Source organism: Strix aluco, chromosome 20 (assembly GCF_031877795.1).
Source record: "Strix aluco isolate bStrAlu1 chromosome 20, bStrAlu1.hap1, whole genome shotgun sequence".
NCBI classification, from domain to species: Eukaryota; Metazoa; Chordata; class Aves; order Strigiformes; family Strigidae; genus Strix; species Strix aluco.
This window is the reverse complement of record NC_133950.1, coordinates 9,578,061-9,600,117: the sequence shown is the minus strand read 5'-3', so window position 1 is coordinate 9,600,117 and position 22,057 is coordinate 9,578,061. Positions and strand designations below refer to the sequence as shown.

General features: G+C 46.0%; 1 protein-coding gene across 19 annotated transcripts in view; it reads left to right on the top strand.

Moving 5' to 3' along the window:
• DNM1 (dynamin 1) overlaps nucleotides 1–22,057 on the top strand; it is a 69,615-nt gene that overhangs the window by 25,300 nt on the left and 22,258 nt on the right. For 13 of the 19 annotated variants that reach the window (XR_012625833.1, XR_012625831.1, XR_012625830.1 and 10 more), the window contains exons 3-15: nucleotides 469–618; nucleotides 1,760–1,963; nucleotides 2,472–2,570; nucleotides 3,289–3,449; nucleotides 4,553–4,695; nucleotides 4,779–4,914; nucleotides 6,103–6,170; nucleotides 7,241–7,379; nucleotides 15,436–15,522; nucleotides 15,736–15,806; nucleotides 16,266–16,317; nucleotides 17,532–17,543; nucleotides 18,804–18,917. Coding sequence is in view for 13 of the 19 variants with exons in the window: in XM_074845949.1 (XP_074702050.1) it covers nucleotides 469–618; nucleotides 1,760–1,963; nucleotides 2,472–2,570; nucleotides 3,289–3,449; nucleotides 4,553–4,695; nucleotides 4,779–4,914; nucleotides 6,103–6,170; nucleotides 7,241–7,379; nucleotides 15,436–15,522; nucleotides 15,736–15,806; nucleotides 16,266–16,317; nucleotides 17,532–17,543; nucleotides 18,804–18,917 (1,436 nt within the window). In the remaining 6 variants the exon portion in view is untranslated. Of the gene's footprint in view, nucleotides 1–468; nucleotides 619–1,759; nucleotides 1,964–2,471; nucleotides 2,571–3,288; nucleotides 3,450–4,552; nucleotides 4,696–4,778; nucleotides 4,915–6,102; nucleotides 6,171–7,240; nucleotides 7,380–10,607; nucleotides 10,747–15,435; nucleotides 15,523–15,735; nucleotides 15,807–16,265; nucleotides 16,318–17,531; nucleotides 17,544–18,803; nucleotides 18,918–22,057 lie in introns of all 19 variants that reach the window. The other 6 variants (XM_074845952.1, XM_074845947.1, XM_074845956.1 and 3 more) reach the window with 3 other exon arrangements.

Sequence of the window (22,057 nt, the reverse complement as noted above, 5' to 3'; positions counted from 1 at the left end):
GTTTTGGTTTTTTGCTCTTGAGTCTGTTCTCATTACATAATGAGACTGTTACTCCCAGCACTTTAATACAGAGCTAGTCCAAGTTCTCCTGAGTACCAGGGTATCTCCCAGTGTAGCTGTGGAAGTCACTGCTGCTGCAGGCAGGTGCGTGCTAAGTTTGCTTAGTATCAACAGAGAAGGTCCTGGATTATTACTTGAATGAAGGTAAGTGAGAATGCCACCTCTGCTGAGATAAAAGTTGGGTTGTGAAGATGTTGGCCTCAGCTGAATTCTCTCAGATGCTGATCAGATAACATGACTGAAGTAACTTTTATGCCAACCTGCCAGGTCCTAGTGGGAAAGGCCCTTGCCAGCCTTCATCCCTTCAACTGTTTTTTGTTTTGCTTTGGGACATGATGTTTTCATTACACTTTGAGTGTTTCTCTGATTTCAGTGACTACTTCTGACTCTCTGCTTCTGTTTAAATAGAATATGGTGAGTTCCTACACTGCAAAGGAAAGAAGTTCACTGATTTTGAGGAGGTCCGTTTGGAGATTGAGGCTGAAACGGATCGTGTTACTGGCTCCAACAAAGGGATTTCACCTGTGCCCATCAACCTTCGAGTCTACTCTCCCCATGGTGAGTCCTAATGCAGCATCTGAGTCAGGAGATAGATGAGGCAGGTTGCTGCTTTGTCATGAAGACAGAAAGAACAGAGATGAAACGGGGAGTGTGCATGGTTTTGACTTTAATTTCCATGTGCCTGGGCCATGCTGTATCAAACTGCCAGCCTTAGCCATACTGCTAAAACAGGTTTGTCTGCCAGCTGAAGTAGCTGACTGCTAGCAGAACAACTTCTTGAAGTAACTGAGGTCTGTGCAGAATCTTGTTCCTGAGGCTGTTCCTTTCCATCAGTATGGGCATTACAGCGAAGAGCTGCTGTCTCTTCCTGCTTTCTGCTACTGCTTTATTGGGCAAATAAATGGAACAAAAAAAAATTGACGGAGAGAGTGGCTTTCTCGAAGAGCACTTGTCTTCTGTTTGCATGTAAATAGTAAAAACTACTTTGTGTAGTTCTCTTCAGGTGGTGCCTGTGTCATACACAACTGATATCAGTGGAAGAATTCTGCTTTAAAAAGGGAGTGACATAGTCCCAAATTTGCCGGTTCTTTAAATGTGAGCAGCTGTATGGGCATTTTTTTGGAAATCAGCAGCTCAGTGCTACAAAGCATTTGGCTGGGTAGAACTCGCGCTTGATTTTTAGTTGTTTTTTTTTTTTTTGTCTCAGCGAGACAATTGAACAGTTATAGGGCTGCATATTGTAGTCCTTCAGGAGAAGGCCCAGCTGACTTTGACCGGAGCCTCCCTTGAATAAGGGTGGCAGGACTGAGCTCTTCAATACCAGCAACAACTCTTAATGAGTGGAACCAACTCTTCTGTCTCCTGTCTTTGTTATGAAGTGAAAAAACGTACTGTCATCCCTGCCCTTTCAGTGTAGCATATGTAGAAGGACTTTGAGGACACAGTTTCCCTGATCAGTGTGAAAATAAGTGGTTTAAAGGGAAGGGTGATGAGAACATTGACAATCACAACTAGTAACAGCTAGCAACTAGTTCTTACTAAGCAGTAACAAAAAGGAACGAGGAAGCTCTGTGTGATTATGTGTGTACATCTGTTATGCCTATTGTATGTTGGAGACACTAAAGCTACAGGTGGTACTTAGACCAGAACGTTCCTACCTCACCACTCCCTTGTGCTATCTCCTGTTTCCTATGTCTAGTCCTGAACCTGACCTTGGTGGATCTACCGGGTATGACAAAAGTCCCAGTAGGGGACCAGCCCCCTGACATCGAGTTTCAGATCCGAGATATGCTCATGCAGTTTGTCACCAAAGAGAATTGCCTCATCCTGGCAGTATCCCCAGCCAACTCCGATTTGGCCAATTCTGATGCCCTGAAGATTGCAAAGGAGGTGGATCCTCAAGGTAAATATCTCTTAATTGAGCATGACATTACTAGACAGTGGTCTGATTTTCCTTTTACCTTTTGGTTGTGATTAGCCCAGTAGCTGTGGGCTCCTGCCTGTTGTCTTGGGTTGTATCTTCAGGCATTCTTCTGAGTGGTGTTAGTGAGTGTCAACAGTTATTGTAATAGAATTTTTGTTATTCCCCTCTTCCTTTCTGAGCCCCATTTCTGAAGTGATGAAGGATTTCCTTTCGTTTAGTCATCTGCATTCTGCCTGGAGAAAAGTAGGAAAATCTGCACTAAAATCCCTCTCTGCTGTGTCATAGCATGTGCATGTTTCAGCAGGATATAAGTGAGAACTGAGCTTGATTGTCTGTTTTGCTCTTGTGGCCTCTTGGACATGATAGGAACTGTAATATTTTGAGTTCAGGCCCTTGAGTAACCAAGTTGGGCAATGTGTAAGCTCTGAACAGAGGAAAATTTTTCTTGATCAAGTAACCAACTTGTATGTTTGTGTTTTTTCCATAGGGCAACGCACTATTGGAGTCATCACTAAGCTGGATCTTATGGATGAAGGAACTGATGCACGAGATGTATTAGAAAATAAATTACTTCCTCTTCGTAGAGGTATTTTTCCCCATGCTTTGTCCGTGATCTCCTTCCTCTGTTTTCCGTGTGTGAGGTGTCCTGGCCTCATCCCCTTCCTCCAGTGCATCCCCTTCCTGCAACATCTGTTACAACTTGTGGTTAAGCCATCTCTGTTCCAAGCTGGAGCTGAGAAAAGTTGGGGAACAGGGATCAGTCACGCTGTTAATAGGAACTTTTTAAGTATTCACACCTTGATATGTAGTCCTAGCAGAAGCATAGCCTTATCCTTACATTTACTTTGTCTTTCCTTCTTTTAATAAGGCAAGCTGCAAAAATGGAACTTCTGTCTAAAAGACTCCTTGTGTTTTGTCTAGATGAGATCACCATAGTATATCAGTTGAAATAATTGTGGACACAGCAGTACATGCTGTGTATAGCCATAGCAAAGTACCTATCCTAAGGACTTTAACAGAAGAGTCTCAAATGAATGATACTAGGGTATGCTTTGTGATTGGGGGGACAGTAATAGGCTAATTCTCAGTTGCATAGTTATTTTTGTTCTGCATACAGAAATATCAGAACCTGGGCCGTTCAGAGGAAATTTTAGTTTTAAACTCTTTCAATTTGTTCCTAATAACGTGTTGCAACTAGAATTCCCCTTTTGCAGTGCTGCCAGCTGGGTAACTTCCCTCTTGGTCTGAGTCCTGTTTACATTCTCATCCTTGGAACCATCTGATCTCTAACCCCACTGTTACAGGTTACATTGGTGTAGTCAACAGAAGTCAGAAGGACATTGATGGCAAGAAGGACATTCAGGCAGCTCTGGCTGCAGAGAGAAAATTTTTTCTCTCCCACCCAGCCTACAGACACATGGCTGATCGCATGGGAACCCCCTACCTGCAGAAAGTATTGAACCAGGTACTGTCAAGAGTTAAGAACTGCTGCCCACTATGTCACAAGGATGGCTAGGCTGGCCATCAGGGCTCTGCTGAGGTAGAAGAATACAGGAAAAGCTAAGATTTGGTCAACAAACTAATAAATACTTTAAATTGTTTGGCTGCAGTGAGAAGATCGGTTAAGTCTTCCTCCTCTGAATCATAAAAGGCATTTTGGTGCCAAGTCCTATGAAGTTTGCCTGACTTGTGTAATACTGATACAGTGAAACACGTTAAGGCCAATAATGGGGCAGACACACCGCAGGCAGAGCACTGCTTTGTCCTCTGTGACACTGGTGCAAAATCAGTAGTTGGTTCATGGCACTTACGCTATCAGAATGCAAGGTCCTTCTGGTTAAGCTAAAAGATACCTTCTAAATTTCTAGTGGTCTCTGTACCTAACAGTAAGCTGCAAAGATGAATTTAAATATGATACTGGTAGTTATTTTTCCATCTATTAAGGCTGTCTTATCTCCTGTCTTGTACAGTAGCAACTTACTGTTGCTTCCCTCTCTCCTCCCTTGAAATACTCCTTTAACTGAAGAGTTACTTTGTCTTTTTTCCTCCTTATTTAAATATTCATCCTTAAACTGGAGTTTTCCATAGCTGTGCTCTGTGGAAACCCTCTTATTAGAGCCTCATCAGTGGCTTTGGCTCCTTCCACCTTTCCTTGTCACCCTTATCACTGAAAAAGGGCTTAACCACCATCTTGGGTGTCAGTGGTGTGCTAATCTGAAGACAGAATAGCCTTTACCCTGGTGTAGTTATCAAATGCTAATGCTTGTATGTGAAACTTATTCTTGGATTGGAGACAACAGGCTTGTATGAACGGGAGTTTTGTACCAGACTAGAAGGCAAAATGAAGGTCAGAAATACAGGGGTGCAATATGTAGGAGCTGGGGAGGCAGGATACACCGAGCTTGTAACTGGTATATGTCCTGGGATAAACTTTGTATTAGGACCACTCAGAAGGATTGAACGCAGAAGAGAGGAGCATCCCCCTGTATTTTGTGGTGCGGAGGTAGCATACTCTTCCCAGTAACCACCTAGAGGCTTATTATCATCTTAAACCTTCTTCTTGTGCAGCAATTGACCAACCACATCCGTGACACCCTGCCAGGGCTGCGGAACAAGCTCCAAAGCCAGCTTCTCTCCATTGAGAAGGAGGTGGAGGAGTACAAGAACTTTCGCCCTGATGACCCTGCTCGCAAGACCAAAGCTCTGCTTCAGTAAGTGGCCTCAGCTGCGTGTCCCTGCCTGGAGGTGACTGCTCAGCCATGGCTTCTACTTCATGCTTTTTGTTTTCTTTCAGGATGGTCCAGCAGTTTGCTGTGGACTTTGAGAAACGCATTGAAGGCTCTGGAGACCAAATTGATACCTATGAGCTGTCAGGAGGAGCTAGGATTAACCGCATCTTCCATGAGCGTTTCCCCTTTGAACTGGTGAAGGTACTGTTTCCCTGTGCTGCTGAGATCCACACTGTCATCTTGCCTATTGTCTGTTACCTCTTCTGTCTGTGTCCTTACTCCTCTTGGTATCTTTGATCATCTGTCTTTCCCTTTGTCTACTTTGTTTCATGTTTTTCATTTTATCACCTTTCTTATTTATTTTGTCTCTCTTATTGGAGCCTTCCCATAGTACTGACCTTTCCCTTGGTCCCTGTCCTTGTGACAGTACTTAACCTTCTCTTAGTTAAATTACAATATTTCTTTGGCTCAATTCATATATGCTAAAATAAATGTGCAAATATCTTCCTTTAACATAAACAATAGTAAATCAATGACTGAATGTCCTTGCAGATCTGTTGCATCAAAGCTACTCTGACTGAATTTCACATAGTACAAACGGTGCTGAAACTTGTACTTCCTTGATCCTGAGCACCAGACTAGACCTAAAGTTGCCCTGATATGCAAGAAGCAGGAAAGAGGGTGTAGATATACCTGGGATTACTTCTGTCTCTCCCCTGTCAATGGCCTAGAGGTGGGAACAGTGTAGAAACTGTTCTGCTGTCATAATAGTTGAAGAGGATTTTTATTGAATGATAGTTTTCTTGGATGGCAGAGTACATTAGCCTGATTAGAAGTGGTATGGAAAAACTTTTTTTATGTCAGTTGGAACAGACTTGAGAGCCAAATCATTCCATTCTTGGATTTTCTACATCTTGTTTCCTTTTTTTTTTGCATTTGAATAGGATGAGGCCTTTTTAATTAAATACAAGAGCCTGCCTTGTATGGGATAATACATTTTTGTATCTCCATTGTAAATCTGTTTGTGATGTTTACTGAAAAAACAGCTGCCAAGACTTCACGCTAAATCTTGGGAGACAAAACAGTTTGTTTTAGAAAGCAATCTAGCACTTCAGTCCTATTGCTTTATCTCAAAGAAGCTCCTTGAGAGCTGCTGGGGCTTGGCATCTGTAAATGTAGGCCCTTGGCTATTCATATTTGTCGAGGATGTCTGCATTGGCAATAGAAGCTTTATGGCTGGACTCTGTATGCAACACTTGGGCTAATATCTCATCTGTCATGTGATGGTGCTGGCATGGGACCTCTTCTCTGTAAAGCATGCTGTTGTGTATCCTGGGGTTGCGTAAGTAAGTGTTGAACAGTTTCTGATACAATTTTCTCTTGGTGCAGATGGAGTTTGATGAGAAGGAGCTGCGGCGGGAGATCAGCTATGCCATCAAGAACATCCATGGTATCAGGCACGTATCACGCACTAGGCAGACCATTGGCTGCATAGCCTTGTAAATACCTCTAGACCTTCCGCATGGAGTTGAAGACTTCAGAGGTACGGTAGGTCAGCTGAAGGGGAGGGATAAGCTCCTTGGACCACCCCGGTGGCTTGAGTCTGGGAGTAGGGGCAATCATTCAAGTCAGTTTGCTTTCTCTTCCCATGTGAGAGTCGCAGAAGCCTAAAAGGTAAAACTGCCTTTGTGACTAGACACTTTCTCCCTCCTTCTTGTGTCTTGACATAAGAAAGGATAGAAAGAGGGATGCAAGCCCATATTACTCCTTCATTTAGTTAAAACTAAAATGTTGGTTTTCACTTTCTGCCTCCATACTAACCAACAGTCAGTTGTTCAAAACAGTTGTTGATACCGAGCACCTCCTTCCCTAGAGATCTGAAGGAGCATTGGGCTGCCCATCACCAGGATCCCAGTGTCCCCAGGATGTAGTTAGCAAACGTTCTTGTGTTCCCCTCAGTGGAGGTTAGCTGTCAGAAAGCACAGCCCTGAGACCCTGAGCTGTGCTGCTCCTGGGAAGGTGGGCAGGGTCTGGTGCCTGTGAGATCCCTTCCTGCATACTGGGATGTGAACAAATACTGACCTAGATTTATTTTCATTCCTTTCGTTTGCTCAGTCACTAGCTGAGCTTGATAAAGGGTATCAGATGTTAGTGTCCTAATCGTTAAGAAAAATCTTTCAGAAAAAGCCTACCATCTGCTGCACAACTCTGAAGTCAAATATTCTGCAGAGGGATCAGCCCCTGACACCCTTAGGCCTGGTGGCTGAGGTGAAATGGTGGCTTGGCCATGGCTGTCCAGCTGGGATCCATTTTTCCCTCAGCACCTCCTTCCTGGGAGGTGCCATGCGTCCCCCATTTTCCATGGACTCCAGTCAGGGCTTGTCCAGGGGACATGACACTCCCCAGCCCCACGTGCCGGGTTTCAGTGATGGCGGTGCCTTCTCCAAGATGTGTGTGTAACGCTGTGACATTCTCCTTGCCCCTTCTCACCCTCCTGCCTTGTCTTGTCCCCACCCTGGGTGTTTAGAACCGGTCTCTTCACACCCGACATGGCCTTTGAGACCATTGTGAAAAAGCAGGTGAAGAAGATTAAAGAACCTTGCCTGAAATGCGTGGACATGGTCATTTCGGAGTTAATCAATACCGTTAGACAGTGCACCAAGAAGGTAACCAGAGGCAGCATGGAGCTGGCACCTTCCACCCCCTCGCTGGCTGCAGCGCAGCATTGTGACCTGGGCAGGGACTTGCCTGCAGCCACACTCGGTGTTTCTAACCACCTCCTCAGCATGACTAGACCTGAGTGGTACCAGCCTGGGGCCATCCAGCCAACAAGCCAAACAAGAAGCCCTGTGGGACATGGACTATGGCCCTGCTCCCTGAATGTTTTAGAGCTGAGGGGTGCTGGAGATGTCCCTGCCACCCTTCTGTCTGTAGCATGACTCCTAATTCCTTCTAAAACCAAGGATATTTCTTATGCGGCCACATTTGACTTGAAATTTAGTATCTGGGGGGTTTTTTCCAAGCTGGAAACTGGGGTTTAAATTTTGTCCCCTCTGTTCTTGTAGAAGTGAGAGGGTTAATCCCAAACTAGCCTTTGAGTGCTGCTGGTGGGGGTGTATGGGGCTGAACTTCAGAGACTGCAGCAGTTATAGCTGTGGGCTGTATTGCAGGGAAATGTTCCTGTGGTGTTTGGCTTGGTTTCTGGTTGGCTTGGTCCATATCCTGTTCTGGAAGAGCAGCACATGGCTGAGGAGAAGCAAGTTAGAACTGTCCATCAACCTCTGGGGTCCTCCTGCTCTCTCTGAGGGGGCTTTAGGTTTTGCCCTTTGGGATCCATACTGTTGTTTGTTGGGGCTGAGGGAGGGAGCCTGCCTTGATTATGCCCTTTGGATATGGCACCTTTTGTTTCTGAGGTTGGGGTCGAAAGGCAGCAAGGTAAAGACTTGTGCCATTCCTCTCAGCCATGGCTTGCTGCTTCAGGCAGGACTAGGCGCTGGTGAAAAGGCACCTCAGTTAGGTTGGTGGTATGGGCACTGGAGACTGGAATCGCCACTGGCTATTCAGGTGCAGGTAAATGGACATTGCAGGAGGTGTCTGGAGAGTCTGACACCCTGTCCCTGCAAGGGTGGGGAAAGGTGCCGAAGTGTTGATACTTGCCATCGCTTGCAGCAGTGCCTAGTCCTTAGGGCCAAGAGCCTCTGTAGAAGGACTCAGGCATGCGGGCACGTGCTTCGCCCCCCAGGACAGACTGGGAAAGTAGTGAGAGATTGCTCAGGTTTCTAGAGTGCTGGAGGAGCTTCCTTTTTCTGTCCCGCTGTCCTCTCTCGGGGTGTGTGACTGTGGGGAGCACCCAGAAAATTGCCATTAGAGCCTGGCGACAGGTAAGCACAGGCCCTCGGGCTGCCAAGTATCCAGAGTCGCCTGCTCACTGGATCAGAAGGGCCCTCCTTTTTCATGCCCTCTGAAGCTTCTCTTGATTTGTTCTCTATTCATCGGTTGCTACTCAAAATCTCCCATTCATTTTTTCTCTTTGCATCATTCCCTCCATTTCCCACTTCTTTCTTCATTGTTTCTTTTTGTTTCCTCTTTACTGACAATTTCAGAATAGACCATCTGTTCTGACAGCAGCAGGTTCCTCAAGTGATCAGGTGGTGGGTACAGCAGGGTGGGAAATAAGGGAGGAGAAGAGACCACAGGGATGGGGGGAAGGAAGTGTCACAGATTGAGGATTAAAGCATTCTGTTTTAGCTTAGCTCCTACTGCTAAGAACTTGATGGTTGACTTCAGCGTTAGTTGCTCTGTGTGCCCTAGTAGCCATAGTTACAATTTTGTATCTGAAGAAACAAGATATTGTCATTCAGGTAATGCTCAGGTACTGGAAGGGACTGATTTTTTTAAGTGGGGGAAACAGTGTATATTGAGCTTAGCAGGGCAACTGAATTAGGAAACTGCTGCTGAGTCAGAGGATGTGAACTTAACTCTGGAAATGCCCTTGCTTTGCTCAAAAGGGGCATTGTTGGCACCTTGAGAGAGACTCTTGGGTGAAGCTGAATCCTGTAACGTATTCCAGGTCTCTGCTGCTTAAAAGGCAGACTAGTTGTAGGTCCTATAATATGTGTTGAAGGGTTATTTTAATATTGGTGTTGCTTGGGGTCTTGCAGGTGTTATCCACAGACATGTGAAAGATGAGGTGAAGGGGGAAATCCCTGATTTAAATGAGGTGGTGGTTATTTATAGCTAGTCCTGGATTGGTGGTTAGCTGTAGGCACCCCAGGTTTGACTATTAACTGTACCTTTAGAACGGCAGTATGTCGTTCCCATGTCAAGGGGACATTGCCCCCTTGAAAGCACTTGCAGAGGAGTAATGCCCCATGCTAAAGTGAGTCACTCAAGATTGTGTAACAAAGAGCATCCTGGTAGAAGCTCTGAAGTGTTAAAGATGTGCTGGAAAACTTCTTTGGGTGCAGTATTCTTGAATTGGATTAATCTTGGCCATATTTTAGTAACTTTAGTTTTTCTGGACTTTCTGCTCTTTCATAGTGGAGCCACTGAGAATACAGGCCACTTAAGTAGTATCAGTGGAAATTAATATTTCCCTATAAACCTCAATAGGCCTGTATTGGATCTGATGCTACAGGTTAGCAGGGGCAGAACAGATGCTTTATATAGCTATGGATGCCCTGTAGCATGTTTGCATTTTCCTAAATACTGGGTACATCTGTTCTTACTGAGGAAGTTAATGTTGCAGGGAAGGCAAGTGAGATGAAGTATGCTCCATAAGTGGGACAGTTTGTCTGAATCCCTGAAACTGAGAGACATCAAATCAGTTCAGTTCTGCCAAAACAAGATGCAAGTGGCAGACCTTTGCAAGACAGCCGGGCTCCTGTTCAGGCTTTCTGCAGCTGGAATAAGGAAAACATGAAGGGGAGATAACCGTGGTGGGAAGGAAAGGGGAATGGCTGAGACAAAGGGAAACGAGCCATGGTGAGCCTCTGGGAAGAGAGACAGTGGCTCACTGTGGCAAGCAGCTTTGTCTTAAAATCTAAAGAGGCTTTCCTTCAAGAGGAGATCACTTGAGCCGTTTGGGGTTCCATCCATTCATCTTGCTCTTGACAGCTCACCATTTCACTGGCCCAGCTACTCCTACCTCATTCCCCTTTGTCACTTCCATTTGCCTGTAGACTCTCCAGATACTTGGCAGTGCACAGGCCCCATAGCAATGCTCACCTGGTTCAATAAACTAATGGAATGAACCAAAATCTCACTTCTCATTTTGCCTTGTGTTTTCTCTCTTTTCCCTTTTCCTTCCTTCTCTTTCTTCCTCCTTCCTGCTCTTTCTCTGCTTCGCTTTCTTCTTCCTCGTTGCTTCCTCCCACCCTGCCCCTGCCATGCAGAACGGGTCTCTTCACGCCTGACCTCGCTTTTGAAGCCATAGTGAAAAAGCAGGTGCAGAAGTTGAAGGAGCCGAGTCTGAAGTGTGTGGATATGGTAGTGAGTGAGCTCACATCCACCATCAGAAAGTGTAGCGAAAAGGTAAAGAAACAAACAATGCAAAGAAAGGTCAATGCCCGCCCCCTTCCCACACACTTCAATGCTGTTTCTCCACACATGCCCCAGGAACTCCAGCAAACCTAGTGAGAGAAAATGGATAGAAAGATGCATCTAAAGGAGAGCAGCAACCTGCAGGTATAAGAGCAGTATGAAAGCAGGCCAAGAGAAGTCAGCTCATGGGCTTTTCAGCTGAGCAGTGAGCTGGAATCCAGTGGATTACTCTAGCATTGCGTTTTCTTCTCTCCGGCTCAGTGGCATTCACCTCAGTGTGGATCAAGCCCCATTTGCTGTGCTGCTGCCTGCACATTTGGAACTTCTTGGGTTTTTTCTGAGATCTGCTTAAAAAAAAAATCCAGATACCCTAGAAAAAAGATAAAAAGCTAGAAAAAGACCTCCCATCCCCACAGCATGAGTGGTCAGCAAGTTTCATTGTCTGCAGAGCTATGTTGAGCAATAGCCTATATAAAACAGTTGATTAGAAGTTTGAGGTGCAAGATGTTCTGCAAGAGACATTCAGAGTCAACAGAGTACTGTCCCAGAAGACTTGGAGAAAAGCTTTTCCAGGCATTACACCCTCTGCATCATTCTCCTGCTGATCTCGCTCCATGGACTATGCTCAGTGGGAGGTAGTGTGGATACTTTTCTTTGTATGCTGTGAACCACAGGAGGTGAAGCCTTAGGCTAGGGGAGGGCAGCAGCAGTGCAGCATGTCCAACACTGCTCAGCGGCTGGGGCAGGAGTGGTTTGTTTCCCAGGCTGGTTCCTCCAGGAGGGGGCACCACATGCCTCCTTTAAAAAAAAAAAAAAAAGCAGATGTGGCAATTAGTGTTAAACTTGCCAGTGAGGGGCCAGAAACCTGTGGCACAACAGAAGTATGGTCTGGAAACTTGAGTTGGAACAGGCTGTGTCATGAGTTATTTTAGGACTTGAAAATTACAATTCCCTTCCTCAGGGTTACAGCCAGACTCACCAATGTATACCCCTAAATTGGGAAGGAAGGGAAGTTAAGAATTGAAGGTGAGAGCTGAGCTGATAAGGTCTGGTTGTACTTAAGAATATGCGCCTCCACTTCTGTTAAGGAGACATCTTTGACGTGCCCCGAGTTCTGCTCAATCTATTTCTTGCAGAGTTCTGCTGTTGCCAGATTGTGGGGACTGATGTGGCAAGGCAGAATAACTCATTTCCAGCCAGTTTCTCTTGTGGATTTTTATTTTGATGGGTTTGACTGCTTACATTGTTTTCTGTATCTGGCTGGAGATGTCTGTTCTGGGTGGGAAGGGAGAAGGATCATAAAAACCTCAAGGGTGTTGAATTCCAGTTTCTCTGTCGGACCACAGCATTAGAGTGGTTGGATACCTGCTTGCTCAGTGGATTTTATTCATGACATGGTGGAGGAGCCTGTGAGGATGTTCCAAGGTAATGCAACCAAGATACATCCTGTAAGGAAGGTGATAGTAGCAGTGACACTGTAGGAGACTAATGGCTGTAATAAAAGCTGGGAAGGCCAGGGAGGCAGATGTTAAATAGAGATAAGAAATAACTGCCTGAGTGAAGATATATACAATAGTACTGGAAAATAAAAGGAAGGCTTTGTGAGAAGCTTAATCATGCCTGTATCTTGCTCTGAAAGAGTAGAAGGTAACTGCCATACACCACTTTAGGATAGCAGCCAGCCTGAGATGGGTTCTGATGGCATAAGGTAGTAACAGCACAGGGGCATTAGTTAATTTCTGATATTTATCTTGCATGTTATAGCCCTGACTGCTTGATGTGACAAGAGCATGTGCAATTAGGGAAGGCATCTGAAAAAGGCTACTTTAGGACTGATGCTAATTGTAAGGTAATATACAGCCCGCTGTGTTGTGGACTGATGCTGCCTTTCAGATGACAAAAACAAACCTTTAAACTCACAAGAAGTCCTGCAAGGCTTCTTGAAAGGAACACTGCTTGGGCTAACATCTCTTGAATTAGCTTAACAGTCCTGTAGCCTTGGTTTGTTGCTGTCCTGAACTATCGTGTGTTACTGTTTGTGTGCTGTCACAATTATTTCATTTCACCACAGATGGTGGAGAAATCTTTGTATGTGCAGTTGGTAAAGCTGCATAGATGGAATAATATGAGACTATCAATAAAGAACACAGAAGGCGGCAAACCCATCTGTTGTCTACAGAAATACAGCTTTCCTGTATGAAAAGAGATTTGCAGTTGACTACCTCTTGCCTATTAGACAAAGCTGAGGGCTGAAGAGAAGGTAGCCATTAACAGCTGTTCTGACTGGCCTGATTCTGAGCTTCTTCCAGTTGGTTAAATGGAGACTAACTCCAAAATCAACAAAAGCTGATGTAAGCCTGTAAGCCCTTACATTTAGGAGGATATGTTCTAGCTAGTGTTTTTCCAAAAGCAGGAACCTTCTGTGCCAGACTGCACTGCAGCATCTCTCAAGTGCAGGAAGGTCTTGCAAGTCAGCAACCCTTCAGCTAAAGGTTGATCTTTGGTGTGCTGGCAAGGACTCCTGGAATCTGCAAAGGGAACTAAGGAACATTGGGACAAACTGGTTTTCAAAGAGGGCTGTAAGCTTGTGTTTTGATTGAACAGGCAAATGCAGCTAAAACAGGATTGAAAACCCACTTGAGCTGGGACATGATCCCAGGCTGACAGACTTAACCCCTTGAAGGGTCGCCTGCTCTCCTGTCTTTCAGAGTCATGGCGTTTCTGGGTGCTGTTTGTACTGCTGGTGATAACTCCTTGTCCCTCTATGCCCTACTGCATGTTTCCTCGTGGTGTGACATCCTGTGGCTTGTCTGTGTCCTCTTTCCTTGCCCACCCTTGCTTCTCCTGTGCATGCTTGAGGTTGGAAGCTCCTGCATGGGGACTGATGCCGTTAATTTATTTTTGCACATGAATGTTGCTGGATGACCTGGGTTCTGAATAAACCACAACTTGTTTTGCACTTTGCGTGCATTTGTACTGGTTGGGAGGGGGGGTGGTGGTGGGAGGTTTGATGTGGTTTTTTGTTTGACTGTTTTTTTTAATTTGAAGTGGAGAAGCTGAGACTTGCTTAGAGGTTTTCCAACTTCCTGTTTTTCTGTTAGACATAACTTGCCCATCTATCCTTTGCCAACCCCCCAAAGGAAACAGGAAGCTTTGCCTGTGTGTCTCTGAAGCAACCAGCTGCCTGAACCAAAAAGATCATGGAGAACACCCAGTTTGTGCTTTCAAGACAAGGTGGTGGGGAACACTAATTCCACTTGTTTTTTCCTGCCTCTGTAGGGTCATTGGCCTTCAAAACAAACCACACATTTGAAAAATGGGCAGTGTCAAAGCTAGTCCTCAATTTCAGTTCCAGGCTATTGCAACTTGCTTGATTGCAAGGGTGTTGAAAAGGTTTGAGACCGCTTATAGTCAGATGTGAGGAATATTGTGGCTGGTTAGTGTGGAACCTGGCTTCTAGTAGTGATGCTGCACACTTTGAGCCAGTTTCTTCTAACATGTTATAATTGCTTATATATACAGAACAAAAGGCCAAACCAGTTTAAGAAGCTGTCATGTAAACTGAAGGAACAAAACAAATGTAGTACAGATCATGGACAGATGAGATTTCTTTTTTCATAAACCCCCTTGAGGGGACATAAAGGACTGATGTTAGGAAATGCTGTTTGACAATATAGTCAAACTAGAGGTAATATTAAAAAAAATAGGGAAATGACTTCACAGAGGATAGGCAAAGTGGGGAAGAAAGGGCTAGATCCTGGGTCTGGAGGATTAATTTCATTTTATTGTGCTGGGCCTGACCTGAGAAGTGTACAGTTACTGCTCTTGAAATCACTAGAGGCTTATGAATCTGGGCAAGTAGGTAGGTGCCATGTGAAACCCAGAGGGTGCTGATTTTGGAAGTGTTTCTCATGTATGATCTCTGTAGATATTCTTCTTTTGAACCACAACTAGTAAAGTCCTTTTGTTTGTCTGGGTGGAAAAGGATTCCCTCAGTAACGTGCCAAAAAGTGGTGTAGGTATGATGTGAATATAGGCCTCAGCTATGTAATCCTCCCCCAGTACAGGTGGAGAGCAGGTAGAAGCAGCTAGGTGCCTGGAGCATGGTGTTTCTTGAAGACACATACCCTGGAGTTGGTCAGATCCCCTGTCTCTGCTTGCAGATGTTTATGGAGAGGGCCAGATGCTTTCACATAGTGCCTCAGCAAATGGGGATTGAGATCCACTTCCCAGGGAGACTTTCCATAGGATTTAGGAGGTTGTAGCAATAGGCTGTTCACCTACTTAGCTGACTACAATGAGATGCTGAATATCTAGAGAATTTGTTCACTTTAATGGGAAAAACCCAATAAGAAATAAGCAGTGTGTTTATATCTGGAGTTTGTCAAGAGCCTCATGCCAGGAAGAACGTGGTGGGTTTGGAGCAGGCCTCCAGCGAGGCAGAAAGGTTGCTGCAGGAGTGCAAAAGGCTTTTCTGTGAAGCCCAAAGCAAGAGGGAATGAACTTTCCCCCAGCAGACCTCCAGGAACTTGGAAACATCTGTGTGCAAGTCCAGCTTTCTAGAACTTCCCTTGAAAATACATGATTGCAGGGTGTATGTAAGCATGCATACGTGTGGGGGGGCTGCTCCCCCCTTTATACCTCCCTTTCCCATGTGCACGTGTTTTCTCTCTTCTGCAGCTCAGCCAGTACCCTCATCTTCGTGAGGAGATGGAGAGGATTGTTACCACTCACATCCGTGAGAGAGAAGGCAGGACCAAAGATCAGGTAGGGGATCAGGAGTATGTGTAAGAGGGGGGATTGGGTCGGGTGGGGGACACCTTTGAAGGGACAGTCTAGGCTAGAGGAGCCTGAGCCAAGGGGTGTCTGGCAGCAGAGGGCTGATCAGATGAACAATGTACAAGGCTCTGTCTGCCCCTGACTACTAGCAGTGTCAATCACTAACCTCTGTCTTGCTCTGTCTGTGCCTCTGTTTGGCAGGTCATGCTTCTAATAGACATCGAGCTGGCTTACATGAACACAAACCATGAGGATTTCATTGGCTTTGCCAAGTAAGCACCCACATCCTAGTGCCGTCTCTTCTCTGCATGTGTTTTCCTGTGGCTCTGTCCTGTAGCTGCTCCAGTAAATGGTTGCAAAGGCCCTGGTGCAGATGCTGTGGTCCCAAGTGTGGTTCAGCTCTCAGTATTGCTTGTTTTTCAGTGGCTCCGGATTGTAAGGCTGGGGAGGAGAATAGGGATGTGTAGAAGGGGGAGTTAGAGTATTAGGGTTGTGTCAGGGGGAAAAAAAGCAGAAGCTGTGGAGGGTTAGTGACCCAAGCATTGTTCAGGTGGGAGTGAGATGATGAGTAGACCAGCCTGAGAGAGCGGATGAAAATAGATTGGGTTATCAAGGCTTGGAAGCCAGTGATGAGGGGCATGAGCTCACTGTAGCAGCTATCTGATGGGAGCAGGCTTCAGGTGATCAAGAAGAGCCTGAGGAGTTTTGAATGTCTCTGCTGTTGTTTGCAGTGCTCAGCAGAGGAGCAGCCAGATGAGCAAGAAGAAGGCAGCTGGCAACCAGGTAGGCCAAGTTCCATCTCCTTCACTGCTGCAAGAAGGACGTGTTTGCTACCTGGAAGCTACCAGGTGGACAAGTGCTGGGCTGGATGCAGCAGTGCTCTAAGTTGGTTTTTTTTACACATCAAACTCCGTTTATACCTGGAAGATAGTGTTTTAGGCTCACTTAGTCAGAAAGAACTGAGCATGTAGCAGCAATGGAGAGAAAGTGTTGTAGAGGGAAATGGATGCTTGATAATCAAGATCTGGTTTTGCTTTTCTGGTAGAAATCCCTATTAATATTGTGTAAATCCCTGTTTGAGCTCCTTCACTAGCTCTGATAACTCTTCTGCTGAAGTGAGGGGTACAGAACACTAGGTCTGAACTGTTACAGTACAGAATTGTCTTTCCTAGTTGTCTTTCCCATCATTGGTATCTACTTTCTGGAAAGGGGTTTCAAGAGAGTTCATGGACTCTCTTCTGGAAAACTTCACTGGAAATGCTTAAACCTTTGTACAGGGAGACAAAGGATCATTATAGTCATGGTTGCACTGGGTATGTATGAGAACACACCCATGGGAGAAGACAGCAGTGGAGGGGAGGAGTTCCCTGTTCCTTCAGGAGCTGTAAGGAGTGTACATACAATTAAAAAAGGGGCTAATGACACTTTCTCCCAGATTTGCTGGGAACATGGCAAGGCTCTCTGGGCTAGAAGATCTTGTAGAAACAAAGCCTTACAAGCAGCTTCATGGAGAACGGAAGCAAATGGTTTTGCTCAGTCTTTTTAAAGACATTCTCTCCTGATATCAGTCCTCTTTATAACATGTTTGACCACCTTTCCCTGCACATAAACATGCAGACCATTTCAGTACTGTTGGCAGGCAGGTAGGTCAGCAGGTTGGGCTGGCCAACCATCCATTTCATGGGATCTCGGAGCAGCTGTAGGGAGCCCCATCTTCTGCAGTATACCTTGCAGAATTGCTGAGTGTAAAAGAACACAAAGGGCAAACTCTGGATCTACCTTGTAAGGTGCTTTGGCTTTCCCATTAGCAGACTTTATTTTGGGATTGGGGGTTGCTTTTGTTAACACCTGGGGTAAAAGATTTGGTACCAGCTTCCAATTTATTTTATTTTTGAGCCTCTCTTCTCCTGCTCCAGCTTTCCTAGTAACAATCTCTCCTCTCTTTGCTCCTCTCCTGCTCTCTGCTCTGCTGCTGTTGCTATGGTTCCCCTTTGCAGGATGAGATCCTGGTGAGTAGAAGGCCACTCAGCAGGGTGTGCTAATGAACATTAATGTTGCATCTGGGAAGGCAAGAACAGTGCATAGACAAATTATTCCCTCTGCTGCTGAACGGGGAGAGGAAGGCAGCTGGCACTAGACACAGGTGAAGCAGAAATGAGGTGAAATGGTAGTATGTTGAAGAAGAATTCAAAACTGCTGGTACGTCTTGTGAGTGGGTGGAGATAAAAAGCAGTAATCCAAGGATGTGTGGTTCTGTTTCACTGCCCCCTCCTGTCCACAGAGAGAAATGGAGTATCTCGAGTTTAACAGTAGGCATGAGACAAAGATCCAGTGCTGCTACACTTACCTTTATAGGGCAAACTGACAATTACAAGGATTATATATCTCTATGGTAGGCTGCTCACACAATGCAACTAGCTAATATGCAGTGCAGTCGCGTGGTTTTTCAATGCCAGGTCATTTTCAGCAAGCACATCCATACAACAAGGTACACACACAATGCATGCAGGTGGTTTTGGATGTTAACAGTGCAGTACTACACATAAAAGCTTAATGCATTGAAGCTGACACGTACTTGTATTTGATTACTGCATGTGTGAGGCTCTAAACCAGCACTTCATGAATTGGAGTTCCCTAGAGAGTAATAGCCTGGCTTCTTTACAGACAAAATTTAAAGTAACTTGTGCCCTAAATTAATATGACTACTCAAATACCTGGGTATGCTGAAGTCCAGGGTACTAATTCCAGATGCACCATTTTGTTCTGTTATACTTAGTGTCTCCTTTTTACTAAACTCAATTCTTTCTGGGTTGCTTGCCCACCTCTTCTTGAACTGGTTCCCCCCACCCCTGAGTTGGGTGAAGCACTCCACACGTGCAGTGTGCCAAAAGGTGTGCTGGTGTCCTGGTTTTCTCTAGGCATGGCCTTTTCTGGGTGTGTTGCTGTGATTTGATGCTTGTAGGTTGTGCCAGTGTCCGAGACACTCTTGATGCAGTTTGTCCTGCATCTCTTTCCTCTTGGCAGAGGGTATAATGCACATCACTGCCAGGTTCCTTCCTGCGTCCTTTTTATACTATTCCTGGCCCTTTCGAGGCAAAGACCTTCACTGGCCAGTTGAGTGGGGGGCTCTTTTGGCAGCAGCAGAGAGCACGGTGTTCCTTGTCTTTCCATACTACTCTGTGTGTAGGGATACCCTCTGATCTTTCCTCTGTTGCCTAAGGCCAAGCTTTTAGGGCCCTTGTTAATGCTCACTGCTTCCACCCCCTTAGGTCATCCGAAAGGGCTGGCTCACCATCAACAATATTGGGATCATGAAAGGTGGCTCCAAGGAGTACTGGTTTGTCCTGACAGCAGAGAACCTCTCCTGGTACAAGGATGATGAGGTGAGTAGCTTAACTCTGCAACTTGAGTCTCAGGCATCTGATGAGGATCAGTTCACTGGGTGTTGCAGATGTATCCTCAAGTACTGTCTCCAGCCTGTGACACAAGCTGAAACTATCCTTGGGCTGGGTTCCATGTGGTCTCAGCACTGCTGAGTGTTTCAGAATTGATGTGAACTTGGCTTTTTTGATGCACAGGGAGTAACATCTATGCTTGAAGCCCTGGCTCAGCAGAAAGTTGACAGACACTTGGAATGAATTTGACCTTTATTTGTCTTGTGGCAGCTCTGACCAAGGGTGTGATGGGTTAGTTCCAAGATTTGGACTTTCTGGTATTTGTGGGGCAGCCATGATGAGTTTCATGAAGGAGTATGACAGAGCTTTTCATGCATCTCTCCTGGTCACAAGAAAGAAGCTATCTCCTTTCTGAGCATAACAGGAGCTGTGGACCTGAAGCTGCAGCTCAGGTGCTGGCTCCTTCTGACTTTGAGTAAATTACTTAACCTCTCAACTATTCAGTTGTTAAACCTGCAGAGCAGGAATGTCTTTTTTTAATGTTTCTGTATTGAACATGCCAATTAAGGCATTACTTGTTAAATTGTTTGAATTGTGGATGGTTAGAGTACTGCTGATCAAAAAAGTACAGTGATGTGTGGAATATCATTGATAGGAACAGGAACCTACTCTGTAGAGTTGCTTGAAAATCTTGAGTTTTAGGAATTCTGGCAATGTGCTGTGGTGTCTTTCTGCTTCAGTAGGAAATGATATAAGTGGACAGAATTGTCCCAGCTGAAATTATTGTTGTCAACAGTGTGTTGCTTCCTGTGCAAGACAAAGGTAGATAATTGCCTTTTCTGATTACTTTGAAAAGAGAAAGAATAGCTGGATGGTTTTAGTAAGGACATGATCAGAAGGGTTAGCCCCACTCCATGTGCTGGGGGATGAAAAATGCCTGGTATGGTATAGTCATGCATTTTGAGTTGATGGGGGTTTCTGATTGCAAATAAACTGCTCCACCTCTTCCTGTGGTTTGTGTCCCTCAGGTGTCCTGAGGCGCACAGTGCTGTGCCTGGGAGCTGCAGCTAGGCCTGTCTTGTCTAGTTCCTATCAGTGGGCCTGTTTCATTCTCAGCAGGTGGAAATGATGACAAATATGGTAATGAATCAGCCTCTAAATACTGCTTTCTGCATGGAGACTGCCGCTGTGCTGCTATGGATGAGCAGGCAGCAATTTCCTAATTAAAGAACCAGGCATTGAAATATCTTTTGCTAAATCAGTAAATCTAGGCTATAAGACCCCTGCCCTTTGTATTCAGAGTTGCTTGGGGAGGCCTCACTTTCCTCTAGGTTGCATATGCTGGTTGAGTGGCTATAAACATCAAGTAGTTTAATCAAAGCCAGCTGTTACATCTGTATTACAGAGATGATCAGAACTCCCTGTTCTTCCCCAGGGAGTGGGAGGGAGGGCTGCAGTGGGGATGTGTAAACTGTTGATAGATTCCAGTTGCCTGAGATGGGGATTGGACCTCCCTTCCCTCCTGAGGGAGGGCAGCCTTGGGGGACAATAGCAACTGGAGGTCTGCACTGTTTCCCTTCTGCATAGCAAGAGGTAGAGCTGCCTAATGAAAGCAGTGCCCTGCCAGCCTTGGTCCCTTAAACACAGGAGAGCCCCTGCTGGTGAGGTCTGAGCTGCCTTTGAGAAAGGAGCCTTTGTCTTCAACTGAGTGGGAGCAGGGGGGAAAGGGAAGCATGTTTTTATTTCTTCCCCAAGTTCAACTCCTTGGTCAGTGGCAGTTGTGATGGAGAAGGGAGGCAATGGACTCCATAGTTGAGTCAGGCTAAAAGTTGGTGTATTTGAGGGGCAGCTTGGAGAGCCTTGAGCATGGGGACTCCCATCCCAAACCTCAGTCCTGCATGGAGCTGGCTTCATCCCGAAGAGCTGTCTACAGTGCATGGTCCTCTGTCAGACAGGGTTGTCTTTGCATATCTGTCCCAGAGCTCTCCTCCACCAGTCCAGGAGGACTTGTGTCCTCTGCAGCTCCTGAAATATTCTCATGTGTTTTTAAAGGCTGTACACTATGATCTTTCTTCACTTAAGCTCTGGGAGGAAGGGGAAGGCTTTGTCTGCCCCACCCTGCGCTTCTGTGGGCTCTCTTGTCCCAGTTCCCCTGTGCTCTGGCAGCTTTCCAGAGGGAACGAGGAGGGAGCTGAATCCCTTTTGTGTGGATGAGAGTGCTGGTGGCAGAGCTGTGTGTGGTAATGGGGGAAGAAGCAGGGTGAGAAGGTGTGCAGTGGGGTGAGGGTGAAGGCTAGGCTAGCACCTCTGGAGCTGAGAGGAGTGGGGGCACAGCCTTTCCCTGCCCCATTTTGGAAGCCAGGACCCAGAGTCTGCAGAATGAAGACATCTGGACCCCATTAGTGAAATACCAGTCTTTCCGCAGTGCTGGCTTGTTTTTCCTTTGCCTCTGAAAAAAGGAACTGAAACTTAAAATGTCTTAAAGGGCCCAGCATTACATGTTAGCAGGGATATGTCTGTTGATGTTCTGGAGGGGCCTGAAGGAGTGTGCTGGGGAATGGGAGGGGAAGGAAAGAGCAGGCCAGGCGGGGGTGGAAAGTTGGCTCCCCACTCTGCCTTGCTGCCAAGAGCATGTGTGTGTGCTCCTGGGCTCTCTGTTTTTCTTCCTGTCTCCTTTCAGTGAGTCAAACACTGGCCCCGTGGAGAGCGGCCCCCCAGAAAGCTGGCCGCCCAAGACCTGCAGACCCTCCTGAGGTACCTGCACCTCCTGAAGCCTGTGGGATTATGCTGCAGGCCAGAGGAGGGAGGGAGAGGTGGGGAGGAGCCTGCTCTGGCTGCTGGCAATAGAGTGAGATTTCCTCGCTTGGGGAGGCCAGAGTTTCCCCAGGGCTGGAGCAGCAGCACATCACCACAGCACACTGGCTAGCTGCTCAGCAAGCACCACAGTGGACACAAGAGCTTGATTTGAATAGTCCTTCTGCCTGAACCTCTTATGAAATTCAGAGTCCACTTCTCTGCAGGTCTTTCCCACCTGCTGGAAAAGAGGGTCTGTGAGCTGGGCTGGAGCTGCTGGTGATGGGCACCTTGTAGCAAGATGAAATGAGTGCTCTGCTCAGTGGTTCCCATTA